Consider the following 19200-nt stretch of genomic DNA (forward strand, 5'->3'; position numbering starts at 1 on the left):
GTCCGACGCCTCCAGTGATGATTCATGGTCCGAAGCCTCCAGTGATGATCCATGGCACAAAGCCTCCAGTGATGATCCATGGCCCGAAGCCTGTAGTGATGATCCATGGCATGAAGCCTCCAGTGATAATCCATGGCCCGGAGCCTCCAGTGATAATCCATGGCAAGAAGCCTGTAGGGATGATCCATGGCACGAAGCCTCCAGTGATAATCCATGGCACAAAGCCTCCAGTGGTGCCCCATGGCGCGGAGCCTGCAGTGATGATCCATGGCAAGGAGCCTGCAGCGATGGTCCCCAGTCCAGAACCTCCTGAGACGGCCTACAGTCCGGAACCTCCTGAGAGGGCCTACAGTCCGGAACCTCCTGAGAGGGCCGATAGTCCGGAACCTCATGAGACGGTCCGCAGTCCGGAACCTCCTGAGACGGTCCGCAGTCCGGAACCTCCTGAGACGGTCCGCAGTCGAGAGTCTTCAGTGGCAGACCTGCAGCCCAGAGTCTCCAGCGGCGGCCTGCAGCCCAGAGTCTCCAGCCGTGGCCTGCAGCACAGAGCCTCCAGTGATGATCTACGGTCCGGTTCCTCCGACGATGACCCACGGTCCGGTGGCAAAAAAGCAGAGGGATCAGCGGGCGGAGCGGGGGCTACGCCCCGAACTGGAGCCGCCACCATGGGTAGATGCCCACCTGGACCCTCCCCTATAGGTTCAGGTTTGCGGTCGGGAGTCCGCACCTTTAGGGGGGGGTACTGTCACGCCCTGACCTGAGAGAGACGGTTTATTTCTCTATTTTGTTAGGTCAGGGTGTGGGGTGGGCAGTCTATGTGTTATATTTCTATGTTGTCCTTTTCGTTGATTGGCCGAGTATGGTTCCTAATCAGAGGCAGCTGTCTATCGTTGTCTCTGATTGGGAATCATACTTAGGCACCCCTTTTTCCCTCCTTTAGTGTGGGACCTTGTTTTTGTACAGCTCAGTAAGCCTGCAGAACGTGACATTCGTTTTTCGTTGTTTATTATTTTGATTTAGTGTTCTGAGTGAAATAAAATAGAAATATGAACACTTATCACCCTGCACCTTGGTCTTCTCCTTACAACGATCGTCACAAATACTATAAGTTGGTGTGTTGTTTTTTTGGGGGGGGGGCGGGATTTAGTGGGCACTTATGGTGGGTTTCTTTTAGGACCCAGATTATTGTTGCTAGTCAATTTTTAGTGGACACCCCCTTGAGTGTCTTTGAGAACCCCTCCTAAAACCCCACCTGTTTTGTTCTGGTTGCCGTTGCTTATTTGTTATTTCCCTATTTCTGTTGAGCTATGATGTTTTGTGTTTTTCGTATTGGGGAACATAACAAGTTTATTCATGCATTTCTATGGTATTTATTGTGAAGCTGCAAAGTACCAAGCGTTTGGTTTGTAGGATATTTAACTAGTTATTTTCCACTCAAGCATAGCTTTGCTGTAGTTTAATTCATTTCAGTTAGAAATAACTTCAGGTTTAGCTGACTACATTTTCACTGAAGCTTCCCCAACATTGTATACCCAATGCCAGTACACACAAATACAACAAATACATCAAGTTTCAACCCCTTTTAGGTACTAAGATTGAATAAATCAAACAATAAAAAAACTCACCTGCCCCTTGAATCTTCACAAAGATGGCGAAGAAAAATGAAATAAGTAAATGCATTGTGATTTATGTTTGCTTGGGTCAAACTCAATCAGTTATTTTCTAAATGATGCCACACACAGAGCATCTGGTAAATAACTGTTAGGTGGCAAGGTCCTCTAGAAAAGGCAACCCCTCCCACTAGGTTGTATCCATACCTGTTAATATTAAATATTAGTGAGATCTCCTTGTAGGCTATTTCCTCAGCACTACTCTGATCAGAGAGTTGGCATATCATTTTATGACTTCAGATTTGGTGTACTCTCACATGATGAGTAAATAGTAACTATTTCAACTGTGATGAATACAACTAGCTATGATATTTCACCAATTTACTAAAGGATTGATTCATCACCAGACTAAGCTACTCTTTAGAAGTAACATGTCATATGTAGCCTACGGGCCAAAAAATTAATTATTGACTTTCACCTGCATTCTGTCACAAGGTTTGCATCACAGGACGTTTTACTGCCCTTAGGCCTATTATAGCTAACTACAGTCTAATGACATTGAAACCTGTTCGATGTCATTTGTGAAGTATTCTTTACAAACTGCTTAATTACTTTTATGATGTGCTCCACATTTCCTCACAGTAGAATATGATCTTGTAGAAAACATTCTGTGTCAAATGAAGCACATTTGTAAATTACTCTCAAATGGCTTCACCATGGTGTTTTAACCTATGGGACATTGTGCATGAAGTCCTCTTAACTTGATTTTAGAAACTGGTAGCCGAGTGTCAGGGCGCTGGGCACAGGGGCACCTATGTGGATGTGTGCATGAACAAAGCTGGCCTGGCCCATCCAGAGTCACTGCAGAATGGCAAAACCGATGGCTGGAGGACGATGATTGATGTAGGTGTCACTGTCGATGATTATATATGGAAGCCCATTCCCACCACCCAATTCATTTTTCAAATGTCGATACTATCTAAACATTTTGAGATAAAAACAGAGAACAAGTTGAGACTATGGTACTATAAGGTTCTATCTGCGCAACGCATAGTTCTGAGATATTGAGCATTTAAGTTTCACATCCCAGATTCTCACATCTCAGTTCTTCTTTCATAATCCATTAAGGTCCTCACTGTAAAGGTACCTAAAGTGTGAATATCAAAATCCTAAGACATTTGTAAATCCGTTTTTTTAAGGGGATTGAACCTTATGCCTCTGGAATGTCAATCTATTTAAATAAGGTTCTAACTGCCACAGAATGTTAAAATTCTTTCAATTTCAGAAAAGTGCAGCCATTTAATTATTAAATATAGAGAATACACTTCCTTCTTTCTAATCACATCATCAAATATATGAATTCATATTCATCACACATTTGTTAAAGTGATAGTTCCCTAAAATGACACTATTGTATATCCTATGGATAACTAGCAACATTGCTAAAGCTTAGCTCTGGATGACTAAACTAATATGTTTTTCTGTTCTCTGACACCCAAAGTCAGTAATCTACTTGCTAGTTATCAATGAAATGTGGTAAGTTTGTATTTTTAGTGAAATACCCCTTCCATGGAGGTTTTCATATCGATATAGAACAAGACAAAAACAGCAATGCCTCTGCTACGTGCCTTAAACATACTCTAAGGCACTTGTTTTTATTTGTTTTTACAATAAAAAGTTTACGTTATGGCCATTCTTCTGAAAAAGTGGTGAAAAAAAATCTAAGTAATTTAAAAATAGTACCAGAACCTATGATATGAATAGTCAAGGACTTGGGACTATAAGGTTCTATCTGCAAAATGTATAATTTTGAGAATTTTTCAAGTCCCAGATCTCAGAACTGTTTTGTGATGTCTTCAATCAATCAATCAATCAAATATTTATAAAGCCCTTTTTACAAAGTGCTATACAGAAACCAAGCCTAAAACCCCAAACAGCAAGCAATCCAGATGTAGAAACATGGTGGCTCGGAAAAACTCCCTAGAAAAGCAGGAACCTAAGAAAAACCTAGAGAGGAACCAGGCTCTGAGGGGTTGCCAGTCCTCTTCTGGCTGTGCACGGGTTGATATTATAACAGTACATGGCCAAGATGTTCAAACGTTCAAAGATGAGCAGCAGGGTCAGATAATAATAATAATCACAGTGGTTGTAGAAGGTGCAACAGGTCAGCACCTCAGGAGTAAATGTCAGTTGGCTTTTCATAGCCGAGCATTCAGAGACAGCAGGTGTGGTAGAGCGAGAAAGAGTCAAAAACAGCAGGTCCGGGACAAGGTAGCACGTCCGGTGAACAGGTCAGGGTTCCATAGCCGCAGGCAGAACATTTCAAACTGGAGCAGCAGCATGTCCAGGTGGACTGAGCACAGCAAGGAGTCATCAGTCCAGGTAGTCCTGAGGCAAGGTCCCAGTGCTCAGGTCCTCCGGGAGGGGAGGGAGAGGGAGAGAGAATTAGAGGGAGCATACTTCAATTCACACAGGACACCAGATAAGACAGGAGAAGTACTCCAGATATAACAGATTGATCCTAGTCCCCCGACACATAAACTATTGCAGCATAAATACTGAAGGCTGAGACAGGAGGGGTCGGGAGACACTGTGGCCTCGTCCGACCATACCCCCAGACAGGGCCAACTAGACAGGCTATAACCCACACCACTAGAGGGATATCTTCAAACCACCAACTTACTACCCTGAGACAAGGCTGAGTATACTGTAGCCCACGAAGAGCTCCCCCACGGCACGAACCCGAGGGGGGTGCCAACCCGGACAGGAAGATCACGTCAGTGACTCAATCCACTCCCTCCTAGGGATGGCATGGAAGAGCACCAGTAAGCCAGTGACTCAGCCCCCGTAATAGGGTTAGAGGCAGAGAATCCCGGTGGAGAGAGTGGAACCAACCAGGCAGAGACAGCAAGGGCGGTTCGTTGCTCCAGTGCCTTTCCATTCACCTTCACACCCCTGGGCCAGACAACACTCAATCATAGAACCTACTGAAAAGATGAGTCTTCAATAAAGACTTAAAGGTCAAGACCAAGTCTGTGTCTCTCACATGGATAGGCAGACCATTCCATAAAAATTGACCTTTATAGGCGAAAGCCCTGCCTCCAGCTGTTTGCTTAGAAATTCAACGGACAATAAGGAGGCCTGCATCTTGTGACCGTAGCATACGTGTAGGTATGTACGACAGGACCAAATCGGAGAGATAGGTAGGAGCAAGCCCATGTAATGCTTTGTAGGTTAGCAGTAAAACCTTGAAATCAGTCCTAGACTTAACAGGAAGCCAGTATAGAGAGGCTTGCACTGGAATAATATGATCAAATTTTGGGGTTCTAGTCAAGATTCTAGCAGCCGTGTTTAGCACTAACTGAAGTTTATTTTGTGATTTAACCGGGTAGCCGGAAAGTAGAGCATTGCAGTAGTCTAATCTAGTATTGACAAAAGCATGGATTCACATTTCTGCATAATTTTTGGACAGAACATTTCTGATTTTTGCAATGTTATGTAGATGGAAAAAAGCTGTCCTTGATATGTTCGTCAAAAGAGAGATCAGGGTCCAGAGTAACACCAATGTCCTTCACAGTTTTATTTGAGACAACTGTACAGCCATCAAGATTCATTGTCAGATCCAACAGAAGATCTCCTTGTTTCTTGGGACCTAGAACTAGCATCTCTGTTTTGTTCGAGTTTAAAGGTGAAAAATTTGCCACCATCCACTTCCTTATGTCTGAAACACAGGCTTCCAGGGAGGGCAATTTTGAGTATTCACCGTGTTTCATCGAAATGTACAGCTGTGTATCGTCCGCATAGCAGTGAAAGTTAACATTATGTTTTCTGAAAGCCATCACCAAGAGTTAAAATATAGAGTGAAAACAACAGTGGCCCAAAACGGAACCTTGAGGAACACCGAAACTTACAGTTGATTTGGACAAACCATCAACATTTACCATCTTCACGATTGCAGTCTCAGTGCTATGATGATGTCTAAAACCAGACTGAAGCGTGCCGTATATAGTACGTCTTTAGGAAGGCATTGAGTTGCAACAGCTTTTCCAAAAATGTTTGAGAGGAATGGGAGATTCGATATAGGCCGATAGTCTTTTATATTTTCTGGGTCAAGGTTTGGCTTTTTCAAGAGGCTTTATTACTGCCCCTTTTTTGTGAGTTAGGTACACATCTGGTGGATAGGGAGCCATTTATTATGTTCAACATGGGAGGGCCAAGCACAGGAAGCAACTCTCAGTAGTTTAGTTGGAATAGGGTCCAGTATGCAGCTTGAAGGTTTAGAGGCCATGACTAATTTCATGAATGTGTCAAGAGATATAGGATTAAGTGTCTCCCTTGATCCTAGGTCCTGGCAGTGTTGTGCAGACTCAGGACAACTGCGTTTTAGAGAAATACACAGATTTAAAGAGAATTTGCTTTCTAATGATCATGATCTTTTCGTCAAAGAAGTTTATGAATTTATCACTGCTGAAGTGAAAGCCATACTCTCTTGAGGAATGCTGCTTTTAAGTTAGCTTTGTGAAAGGTAAACTGACAATGTAATGGAATGAGGCAAAATATAAGTTAAATAACAAGTGACAGTTATAAATGTGTGTGGGTATAACTGACAGTGGCTACCGATACTGGCTAATATGTAACACCAATACAAATGTAAAAAAATACAGTGAAAAGTCTGGGCCTTTAATTAAAACATTATAGAAAACATAAGTACACTCGGTAGGTTTGTAGGTTTGGCACTTTCCTGTCATTTGTGCATGGCTACAGAAGCCTATAGCTTTTGTCTCCAAATTTCACCCCTGCAAGTTATAAGGCCAGCATTTCATAAACTTTACAGAGGTATGCTTAATGTTGATAGGCTTCAGTTTGTTGCTATATGACTGGTTTCACATTTGTCTCTAGCGATCACAATGTAAAATTGATCTAAAACAATTGTAATTTATATTTATCCAAATGGCTTACTCTTTTACCTAGATCTTATCAATAGCTCCTATCAAGTTGTAAATTACAGTGCATGGAGAATGGTGTTATTTCTATCGGGGAAAAGAAAGTAAACACTGTTCCACTTGGAACCGACAGGTTGCTCGACTCTCGACTATTCATTGTTTCATGGCCCGTTAAGGTGTTGGATTTATGAGGGAATTAAGTCAAGGTCGGAATACAACATATCTGTAGACACACCTCTGCCACACAAAAGTGCATTAAAGGGAATCAAGTTCCATTTATGCGCGTTTAACTTTGGTCTGAATCGGACCCTATGTGAATGACTTGTTTTTGAGGAAAAAGTCAGATAGAACCTTATAGTCCCAAGTTCAAGAGGTGTCAATGTCATTAGACTGTAGTAAGCTATAATAAGCCTAAGTGCAGTAAAACCTTGTGTGATGCAAACCTTGTGACAGAATTCAGGTGACCTTGTCAATTATTAATTTTTGGGCCCATAGGCTACATATGACATGTTACTTCTAAAGAGTAGCTTAGCCTGGTGATGAATCAATCCTTCAGTGAAATATCATAGCTAGTAGTATTCATCACAGTTTAAATAGTTACTGTTTACTCATCACGTGAGGGTAAACAGCATCTCAAAATAAGTACTGCTATGTAGTTATTAACCCTAGTTATTCCTCATTGGAATAAGTTAAACTACAGCAAGCTATGTGGAAAGTAACTAGCTAAATATACTACAAAATAAATGCTTGCTATTTTGAAGCTGCACAACAAATACCATAGAAGTGAATTAATAAAATAGAAAAGGACATTTCCTGAAGAAACTTTGTTGTGCTTGCTCCTCTTTAAGTGTTTTTCATGGTAATTAAATACATTGTAGTGGTAATGACGGCAGTAGTAATGGTAGTAATACTAATGGTAGTAATAGGGTTTTAATAGGTTAGGTATAGTGACCTATTTTGGGGTGGTTTTGTAGAGTTATTATAGTGGGTTATAGTAATAGTAGTGGTACACTCTTAGAAAAGAAGGTGCTATCTAGAACCTAAAAGGGTTATTTGGTTGTTTCCCTAGGAGAACCCTTTGAAGAACCCCTTTAGGTTCCATTTTCGTGAACATTTTTACAAAATCATCACATATTGCCATGCAAAATGTCAGTTGCCGCAGCAAAATCAACAATTTCTGCCCTCAAATATCACAAACAATCACTGAGAAATTCTGGATGGACTAAGCAGTGGTGACTGTGTCAGTGGTGGTGGTAGTAGTTGTTGTAGTGGTAGTTAATGCAATAGTACTGGTATTATTAGTGACTGTGGTAAATTGCAGCATAAAGCTTTATTGAAGCAATCTAAGTTGAGTCAGTCTGAATGCCCTGGACCAGAGCTAGTTAGTGCGGACCAGAGCTAGTGCAGTCCAGAGCTGGGTACTATTTACGCCATGTGCCAGAGCTAGCTAGCTACAGTGGCTTGCGAAAGTATTCACCCCTCCCCCCCTTGGCATTTTTCCTATTTTGTTGCCTTATTACCACTCGAGTGTTACTTTAGCAGTATGCTTAGGGTCATTGTCCTGCTGGAAGGTAAACCTCCGTCCCAGTCTCAAATCTCTGGAAGACTGAAACAGGTTTCCATCAAGAATTTCCCTGTATTTAGCACCATCCATGATTCCTTCAATTCTGACCAGTTTCCCAGTCCCTGCCGATGAAAAACATCCCCACAGCATGATGCTGCCACCCCCATGCTTCTCCACGGGGGACCAGTACGAGAAAAAAAAGAACAAAAAATGTTATGAAATTCACTACTGTAAGTCGCTCTGGATAAGAGCGTCAGCTAAATGACGTAAATGTAAATGTAAATGTAATGGTGCTCTCGGGGTGATGAGAGGTGTTGGGTTTCCGCAAGACATAGCGTTTTCCTTGATGGCCAAAAAAAGCTCAATTTTAGTTTCATCTGACCAGAGTACCTTCTTCCATATGTTTGGGGTCTCCCACATGCCTTTTGGCGAACACCAAACGGGTTTGCTTATTTTTGTCTTTAAGCAATGGCTTTTTCTGGCCACTCTTCTGTAATGCCCAGCTCTGTGGAGTGGACAGCTTAAAGTGGTCCTATGGACACATACTCCAATCTTCACTGTGGAGCTTTGAAGCTCTTTCAGGGTTATCTTTGGTCTCTTTGTTGCCTGTCTGATCAATGCCCTCCTTGCCTGGTCCGTGAGTTTTGGTGGGCGACTCTCTCTTGGCAGGTTTGTTGTGGTGTCATATTCTTAAAATGTTTTAATAATGGCTGTAATGGTGCTCCGTGGGATGTTTAAAGTTTCTGAGATTTTTTAATAACCCAACCCTGATCTGTACTTCTCCACAACCTTGTCCTTGACCTGTTTGGAGAGCTCCTTGGTCTTCACAGTGCCGCTTGCTTGGTGGGTCCCCTTGCTTAGTGGTGTTGCAGACTCTTTGGCCTTTAAGAACAGGTGTATATATAATGAGATCATGTTAAAGATCATGTGACACTTTGATTGCACACAGGTGGACTTTATTTAACTAATTATGTGACTTCTGAAGTTAATTAGTTGCACCAGATCTTATTCATGGGCTTCAAAGCAAAGAGGAGAATACATATGCACGCACCACCTTTCCATTACATCTTTTTTTTTTTAAGAAGTTATATTTTTCATTTCACTTCACCAATTTGGACTATTTTGTGTACGTCCACTACATGAAATCCAATAAAAATATATTTAAATTACAGGTTGTAATGCAACAAAATAGGAAAACCACCAAGGGGGATGAATACTTTTTGCAAGGCACTGTACAAATGAGATCAGTAATGTAGGATATGTAGACATTATTAAAGTGGAGTTATTTAAAGTGACTAGTGATACCTTTATTAATTCCATTTATTAAACGTATTAAAATGCCCAGAGATTTGAGTCTGTATGTTGACAGCAGCCACTCTATGTTAGTGATGGCTGTTTAACAGTCTGATGGCCTTGAGATAGAAGCTGTTTTTCAGTCTCTCAGTCCCAGCTTTGATGCACCTGTGCTGACCTCGCCTTCTGGATGATAGCGGGGTGAACAGGCAGTGGCTCGAGTGGTTGTTGTCCTTGATGATCTTTTTGGCCTTCCTGTGACATCGGGTGCTGTAGGTGTCCTGGAGGGCAGGTAGTTTGCCCGGTAATGCGTTGTGCAGACCTCACAACCCTCTGGAGAGCTTTGCGGTTGTGGGCGGAGCAGTTGCCGTACCAGGCGGTAATACAGCCCGACAGGATGCTCTCGATTGTGCATCTGTAAAAGTTAGTGAGTGTATTAGGTGACAAGCCAAATTTTTACAGCCTCCGGAGGTTGAAGAGGCGCTGTTGCACCTTCTTTACCACGCTGTCTGTGTGGATGGACCATTTCAGTTTGTCCGTGATGTCTACGTCGAGGAACTTAAAACTTTCCACCTTCTCCACTACTGTCCCGTTGATGTGGATAGGGGGATGCTCCCGCTGCTGTTTCCTGAAGTCCATGATCATCTCCTTTGTTCTTTTGACGTTGAGTGAGAGGTTATTTTCCTGACACCACACTCCGAGGGTTCTCACCTCCTCCCTGTAGGCTGTCTCGTCGTTGTTGGTAATCAAGCCTACCACCGTAGTGTCGTGTGCAAACTTGATGATTGAGTTGGAGGTGTGTATGGCCACACAGTCATGGGTGAACAGGGAGTACAGGAGAGGGCTGAGAACGCACCCTTGTGGGGCTCCAGTGTTGAGGATCAGCGGGGTGGAGATGTTGTTTCCTACCTTCACCATCTGGGTGTTGGCCCGTCAGAAAGTCCAGGACCCAGTTGCACAGGGCGAGGTCGAGACCCAGCACTTCACGACGACAGAAGTGAGTGCTACGGTGATAGTCATTTAGCTCAGTTACCTTAGCTTTCTTGGGGACATGAACAATGGTGGCCATCTTGAAGCATGTGGGCACAGCAGACTGGGATAGGGATTGATTGAATATGTCCATAAACACACCAGCCAGCTGGTCTGCACATGCTCTGAGGACGCGGCTAGGGATGCCATCTGGGCCAGCAGCCTTGCGAGGGTTAACACGTAGCGGGTCGTGTCAGTGACACTGTATTGTCCTCAAAGCGAGTAAAGAACTTGATTAATTTGTCTGGGAGCAAGACGTCGATGTCCGTGACGGGGCTGGTTTTCTTTTTGTAATCCGTAATTGACTGTAAAGCCTGCCACATACATCTGTTGTTTGAGCCGTTGAATTGCGACTCTACTTTGTCTCTATACTGACGCTTTGCTTGTTTGGTTGCCTTGCGGAGGGAATAGCTACACTGTTTGCGTTCGGTCATGTTTCCAGTCGCCCTGTTTAAAAGCGGTGGTTCGCGCTTTCAATCCACGGTTTCTGGTTAGGGAAGGTTTTAATAGTCACAGTGGGTACAACATCACCGATGCACTTGCTCACCGAGTCAGCGTATACATCAATGTTATTGTCTGAGGCTAGCCAGAACATATCCCAGTCCACGTGATCAAAGCAAACTTGAAGCGTGGAATCCGATTGGTCAGACCAATGTTGGATAGACCTGAGCACGGGCGTTTCCTGTTTTAGTTTCTGTCTATAGGCTGAGAGCAACAAAATGGAGTCATGGTCAGATTTGGCCAGGGGAAGGCTTCATATGCGCCATGGAAGTTAGAGTAGCAATGGTCCAGAATGCTACCAGCTCGTGTCATGCATTCGATATGCTGATAGAATTTAGGAAGCCTTGTTCTCAGATTAGCTTTGTTAAAATCCACAGCTACAATAAATGCAGCCTCAGGATATATGGTTTCCAGTTTACATAGAGTCCAGTGAAGTTCTTTCAGGGCCGTTGAGGTATCTGCTTGGGAGGGGGGGGGATATACACTGCTGTGACTATAATCGAAGATAATTCTCTTGGTATATAATGCGGTCGGCATTTGATTGTAAGGAATTCTAGGTCAGGTGAACAAAAGGACTTGTGTTCCTGTATGTTGTTATGATTACACCATGAGTCGTTAATAATAAGGCATACACCCCCACCCTTCTTCTTACCAGAGAGATGTTTGTTTCTGTTAGCACGATGCGTGAAGAAACCGGGTGTATGTACCGACTCTGACAACATATCCCGAGTGAGCCATGTTTCCGTGAAACAGAGAATGTTACAATCTCTGATGTCTCTCTGGAAGGCAACTCATGCCCTAATTTCGTCCACCTTGTTGTCTAGAGATTGGACATTGGCGAATAATATGCTTGAAAGCGCCTCTCCTGCGGCGACCGCGTTGTTTTGGACCGGCCTCTGGGATAAGATCCCATGTGCAGGGTGGAGGTCCGAACAAAGGTGTGAACAAAGGTGGAGGTCCGAACAAACATAGTCCATGCAACTTATTATGTGACTTGTTAAGCACATTTTTACTCCTGGACTTATTTAGGCTTGCCATAACAAATGGGTTGAATACCTATTGGCTCATGAAATTTCGGCTTTTCATTTTTAATTCTTTTGTAAACATTTCAAAAAACATAATTCCATTATGGGGTATTGTGTGTAAGCCAGTGTCTAAAAAAAAATCTAAATTTAATCCATTTTAAATTCAGGCTGTAACACAACAAAAATTTCAAAAAGTCAAGGGGTGTGACTACTTTCTTAAGGCAGGAAGCCTAGTGGTTAGAGTGTTGGGCCAGTAACCGAAAGGTTGCTAGATCGAATCCCCGAGCTGACAAGGTAAAAATCTGTCATTCTGCCCCTGAACAAGGCAGTTAACCCACTGTTCCTAGGCCGTCATTGTAAATAAGAATTGGTTCTTAACTGACTTGCCTAGTTAAATAAAGGTTAAATAAATATATATACTGCTCAAAAAAATAAAGGGAACACTAAAATAACACATCTTAGATCTGAATGAATTAAATAATCTTATTAAATACTTTTTTCTTTACATAGTTGAATGTGCTGACTACAAAATCACACAAAAATAATCAATGGAAATCCAATTTATCAACCCATGGAGGTCTGGATTTGGAGTCACACTCAAAATTAAAGTGGAAAACCACACTACAGGCTGATCCAACTTTGATGTAATGTCCTTAAAACAAGTCAAAATGAGGCTCAGTAGTGTGTGTGGCCTCCACGTGCCTGTATGACCTCCCTACAACGCCTGGGCATGCTCCTGATGAGGTGGCAGATGGTCTCCTGAGGGATCTCCTCCCAGACCTGGACTAAAGCATCCGCCAACTCCTGGACAGTCTGTGGTGCAACGTGGCGTTGGTGGATGGAGCGAGACATGATGTCCCAGATGTGCTCAATTGGATTCAGGTCTGGGGAACGGGCGGGCCAGTCCATAGCATCAATGTCTCCCTCTTGCAGGAACTGCTGACACACTCCAGCCACATGAGGTCTAGCATTGTCTTGCATTAGGAGGAACCCAGGGCCAACCGCACCAGCATATGGTTTCACAAGGGGTCTGAGGATCTCATCTCGGTACCTAATGGCAGTCAGGCTACCTCTGGTGAGCACATGGAGGGCTGTGCGGCCCCCCAAAGAAATGCCACCCCACACCATGACTGACCCACCGCCAAACCGGTCATGCTGGAGGATGTTGCAGGCAGCAGAACGTTCTCCACAGCGTCTCCAGACTCTGTCACGTCTGTCACGTGCTCAGTGTGAACCTGCTTTCATCTGTGAAGAGCACAGGGCGCCAGTGGAGAATTTGCCAATCTTGGTGTTCTCTGGCAAATGCCAAACGTCCTGCACGGTGTTGGGCTGTAAGCACAACCCCCACCTGTGGACGTCGGGCCCTCATACCACCCTCATGGAGTCTGTTTCTGACCGTTTGAGCAGACACATGCACATTTGTGGCCTGCTGGAGGTCATTTTGCAGGGCTCTGGCAGTGCTCCTTCTGCTCCTCCTTGCACAAAGGCGGAGGTAGCAGTCCTGCTGCTGGTTTGTTGCCCTCCTACGGCCTCCTCCACGTCTCCTGATGTACTGGCCTGTCTCCTGGTAGCGCCTCCATGCGCTGGACACTACGCTGACAGACACAGCAAACCTTCTTGCCACAGCTCGCATTGATGTGCCATCCTGGATGAGCTGCACTACCTGAGCCACTTGTGTGGGTTGTAGACTCCGTCTCATGCTACCACTAGAGTGAAAGCACCGCCAGCATTCATAAGTGACCAAAACATCAGCCAGGAAGCATAGGAACTGAGAAGTGGTCTGTGGTCACCACCTGCAGAACCACTCCTTTATTGGGGGTGTCTTGCTAATTGCCTATAACTTCCACCTGTTGTCTATTCCATTTGCACAACAGCATGTGAAATGTATTGTCAATCAGTGTTGCTTCCTAAGTGGACAGTTTGATTTCACAGAAGTGTGATTGACTTGGAGTTACATTGTGTTGTTTAAGTGTTCCCTTTATTTTTTTGAGCAGTGTATATATATATTAACTACACAAATCAAGATTATGAAAATGTACTGTGAATGTTTCCTTTCTATTGGTCATCAAACCTCCATAGGATATAGTTCTCCATCGATGGTGTATTCTGATCCAGGACCTCCATCCTTGCCCAAGTGCAGGTGGAGCTGTACTGCCTTGTATGGCACCGCTAGATCTCCACCGTGGATCTTCACTGTGGCAGGCAGGAAAGCTTTATTCCATGTAAAAGGAAATATGTGGAGTCCATAAACGTTGCATGTACTGTACCATTGTAATGTTAAGTCTATGTTATGTAGCTTTGAGCTTAGATCAGATCTGTGAAATATCAAGACTTTGGAAGGGTGAATAGACCTTGCTATTCATGTTTAATACAACTACAATAAGCCATGCTGATATACTGTAACATTATCAGGGGGACATTGTACTGCAAATGTAATGTAGCGTCTATATAGAATCTTACAAGTGTGACCATTTATGAATGTTTGTGATGAAACTGTGGAAGGCATCTTGGTACCCAGTGAATTTGCATGGTGTAAGGCATCCGTCTGGTAGAGTTCTTCTCCTCACAATGGTTGCCCAACCATCAGGCCCTTCACAGTGAATAACAAGACATAACATTGGTTGTGTTTAAAGAACTTTGATTCCAATGGGTATTTTAGCAAATCTACGTGTAACAAGTGTTGAATTTCATGTTTTATAATTACACAACATCTGAATAGTTCCCATGCCTGATATTAGTGTACATTTCCTTTGTTGTTGTAAGTGCCCTTTATAATGTTGCACACTTCCTTCTCCTTCTGTATTCCCCCTCATAAACAATCCCTGCCCCTCTTACTTCTTCCCTTTTTACTGTATGTGGAAGAGGTGTGTGTAAAATTGTCCCATGAAAATCCTCATCAATCCGATATGTTAAAACACAGATATTGAGTTTATATAGTCACTGATATTGTAATAGTTAGGTCTTCTTCTACCAGTATATTGTGATTTTATGCATTTATGAACTTTTATTTGCTGATTTCTGAATGCTGCACATGCTAGCTAGTTATTGTACTTTTCTCTGTACATGTTGTCATTGTGCTATTCAGGCTGTTCATGTCCCCTGTTGTTAATTTATACTTTACAGAGCAATTGGTGCATAAGGGCAGCACAACATTTCATTTATGAATGTTTTTTTTTCTTCATCAGAAAATAAAACATCATTAGACCAAGCCTGATCCTCCAGTCGTCTGTTTGGCAATCAGCATACAACACAGAGGCAATCTACACCGGTCACTTATGCACTGTATGTATATGGTTTACCTGTGCAGTTGCCACCACATGTAACTTGGGACTGGTAGCACCAATCTAGAGAAGGGATTTAAGCACATCATGAATCGCATTTCACTTCCTACATTCAAAATAAATGATATCAAAAGATGTCTTGTAAAGTTCACTGTGTTTGACAGATAACTTTTGAAAGCTTTACCTGCTTTCAGAGGAATTGGTGCATAAGGGCAGCACAAAACTTCATTTATGGATGTTTGTTTCTTTGTTAGGTATGTCACGTGTTTTTGTTTGTCTAGTTATGTTGACAATATTTGCTGTCCATGGTTAGCTATGTTCGCAAGTGCATGTCACTAACTGTACGTAGTTGATAGAAATGTATATTCAGAACATTTGATTCTCTGAGAAAGTGGTGGAATTTCAAAATCATGTGTCTAATTCTGTAGTTTCATCACCACATAGTGGGGTAAGCCTAGGTTTGAAAAAATGTTATGATTTCCCTCTCATTCCAGTGCATTTCTTGAGCAAACATTACATATTTCCTTTCAATAAGCAGGCTGTTGGGCTGATCATGTCTCTATAATTGACCATTTATATTTTATACACACTGCATTTTGCCTTCTGATTGATCTGCTACTGTGAGTCACATCAGTTCTTTGTTGTGTTACATTTCAGCCAGAATTGCTATTTTCTTAATGTATTTCTATGGTATTTGTTGTGAAATTCCAAAGTACCAAGTGCTTACTGTAGTTTGTAGTATATTTAGATAGTTACTTTCCACTCAAGCATAGTTGTGCTGTAGTTTAACGTAAAAATGAATAACTTAGCTAACTACATTTTCAGAGTAGCTTCCCCAACATTGTATACCCAATGCAAGTACACACAAATACAACAAATACATAACGTTTCAACCCATTTTAGTTACTAGGATTGAATAAATAAATAAACAAACTCACCTTCCCCTTGAATCTTCACAATTTTCAAATAGATTCAGTTATTTTCTAAGTGATGCCAATAAGCAGAGCACCTGGTTCATAAATGTTGGGTGGAAAGTTCCTCTAGAAAAGGCAACCTCTCCCACTAGGTTGTATCCATGCCTGTTGATAAGATTTATTTACATAGCATAGGGCTGTTTGTATCTATAAATTGATAGGTATTTGTTAACAAATGTCAATACCCCAGTCAACAGTGATTTATAGACAGATATAAGTCAAAACTATTGAATATATTAGTGAGACACTCCTTGTTGGCTATTTCCTCAGTACTACTCTGACTAGATAGTTGGCATATAATTTTATGATTTGAGATGCGGTGTACTCTCACATGAGGAGTAAACAGTACCCAGCTAGCACATTTAGTTCCTTGGAAGTTGTGGGAACGTATGCTTTTGGTTTCCCATTGGTTCTGGGAACGAAGCCATAAGTTTCCTGACTGATAAACAGAACGTTTTTTTTAACGTTCTGAGAATGGAAGTGAACATTTTCCCGATTTTGGGAATGTTTTTTTTTTGGTTGCAGGGAAGTTCTGAGAACGTTTTAAATTATAGATTATTTAGAGGTTTTTGAATAACTTTCTTAAAACTTTCACTGAATGTTTCAATAAAACGTTTAATAATTGTTTAACTCCAAGCACAGATAGGACACTTGGAAATGTATTTCCTTAGGCATTAATCATGCTAACACATGTATTTCTTCTTGTGACATGGCATCAGTGAGATTCGAACGTAGTCTTCTGTTTTCTATCTGTTGTAATTAGTCCACTGCACCACCAGGATGGCGCTAGCATGCAATGTTTTTTTACACATACAAAGCTGTTTATTTTAGTCTATTCAAACAGACCCCATTTCAAAGGAAACAAGCACTTATTAAGATCAGGTGTGGCTAATTAGTGAGTGCAGCCAACAAACCTGAACACACTTGACAAGATAGAGGATAGAGAGAGTTTTGTTGATGCTGGGAACAGAATATATATGTAAAAAAAAGGGGTTAAACGTACTGAGAATGTTCCAAAGCCAAGGAACTATCCTGCACCATTCCCAGAAAGTTGTGGGAAAGTTGCATGCAAAATAACCATAGGACAACCATGCTCTCACCAAGCTCAAAGAAACACATGGTTCTCAGAACGTTATGTGCTAGCTGGGTACTGACCTTTGAGGCAGAAATAGAGTCACCACCCAAGAGATGTATGCACTAGCCTTTTGGGGGCCCTAAGCGAGATTTGGTTGGGGGGCTCACACCTCGCGCCAAAACATTTTAGTGGCCCCCCTCTTGACCTGTGGAGAGAATGTATTTTGTTAATTTCTTGCAATTATACACATTATGCGATGGGCCGTAGAGAAAATGTTAGTTTTAAAGCAAGTTTTCTGCAATTCTACACCCAAGTTGCCGGGGGCCCTAAGCGACTGCATAGATTGCACACACATAATCCATGTCTCAGTTGTCTCAAGGCTTAAAAATATTTATTTAACCTGTCTCCTCCCCTTCATCTAATTGAAGTGGATTTAACAAGTGACATCAATAAGGGATTATAGCTTTCACCTGGATTCAGCTGGTCAGTCTGTCATGGAAAGATCACATATCCATAACGTTTTGTACACTCAGAGTACATACCATGCACAATTTCAGGTGGAAGATACATACTGAATGTATACTGTTTTTCATACTAAGATGGACCAAGATATGTGTTAATTTTTCACATATTTGTTCACTGGTTTTGCAAGAGTTGGTTGATTGGTCAGTTCATTGGTTTTCCAATATATTGATGCCATTAAAAGAATAAGAATAGGATTTTAATGTCCAACCCAAAATATAAGCTTCTTTTACTCCATTGTTTGTAAACAATATAAATGTACAAATAAATTCTCCATCGGTTGCATTCATAATGATTATTACTAAATGTCCCATGAAATGTAAATATGAAATATCAAAACTGAATGGTTGTTAATATGTTTTGGCAATAATTAACTTAATGGTGAGGCATGGAAAAATATAAAAATGTGCTTTGTCACACTGGATGTTTGAAATATGAGTAGGTGATTTAATTCATGATTCTTCAGTAGTGGAATAAAGACAATTACAGTAGCACTTGAATGTTGTAAATAAATACTCTGTGTAAATACTGGTAGGATTGTTAATAATATTGCTCATAGAACAATTTTTGAAATGAGACACTTATGATTCCTCACATGGTTTCTTGTCATTCTTACTAGCTATCTGGCCATCCAGAATCACAACAACACACTGACATCCGTCCCATGGAAGCGTGTACATCGTTTTTTGTGATGTTATCATCTAACCCACCTATGGGAACAGCGAAATAACAATTTTAGGTTCTAGATAGCATCCTTTATTTCTAAGAGTGTATAATGGCTTGTTAAGAAACAGACACCTGTGTGAAGTGGTTCCACCACTGTCATTTGCCAACATGCTCTTTATGTCCTTATATTGTTTCCCTTCCCTGATCATAAACATGATTTAGCCTACAGGATGCATCTTTTATAGTTACCACCAGTTTCTTGCAAAGGGATTTACATATTCAACTCTCCTCAGGTCAATAGGCCTATCAAAAATGGTGAAACCATCAGGTCCTGTGTTCTCAGAAATGTATTTGAAGTTAACGCACATCTTTTTTTTGGCAGACAGAGAGCGTAGCCGGTTAAATACACTACATTTTACTAGAGTAGGGCTGTAGGAGGGAAGGGGTTAAGGGAAGGAGACATGAAAGGAAAGGAAAAGGAAGGGCTCGAACAGCGATCAGTCATTTATGAATATTCAATCATGTGGGAGGGATAAGGGTTTCGGCCTGAGTTTCATTGGCCACAAGTTAGGGAGTTTGTGTGAATTATTAGTGGATACAAAGTAGCTGTTACTCTGCAAAATTCTGAATGATTTGAGAACGGGATACAATTGATCAACTTTAGGAAACAGCATCCAGTTGTGTTGATAGACTATGGATCGCTGGAAAGGTAGAGTG

The 19200-nt window shown here is 41.9% G+C and overlaps 1 protein-coding gene across 3 annotated transcripts in view; it reads right to left on the reverse strand.

The window, feature by feature from the left end:
• Positions 1-15238, reverse strand: part of LOC115206326 (carbonic anhydrase 4) — a 28651-nt gene extending 13413 nt beyond the window's left edge. The window contains exons 1-2 of one of the 3 annotated variants that reach the window (XM_029773127.1): positions 14426-15238; positions 14037-14176 (exon numbers count right to left, since the gene is read on the reverse strand). In XM_029773127.1, the coding sequence (XP_029628987.1) occupies positions 14037-14176; positions 14426-14583 (298 nt within the window). In that variant the 5' untranslated portion in view covers positions 14584-15238. Of the gene's footprint in view, positions 1-1625; positions 1823-14036; positions 14177-14425 lie in introns of those variants that run through there. The other 2 variants (XM_029773128.1, XM_029773130.1) reach the window with 2 other exon arrangements.
• Between the last annotated feature and the right edge of the window lie 3962 nt (positions 15239-19200).

This window comes from Salmo trutta, chromosome 13 (genome assembly GCF_901001165.1).
Source record: "Salmo trutta chromosome 13, fSalTru1.1, whole genome shotgun sequence".
Classification (NCBI taxonomy): Eukaryota; Metazoa; Chordata; class Actinopteri; order Salmoniformes; family Salmonidae; genus Salmo; species Salmo trutta.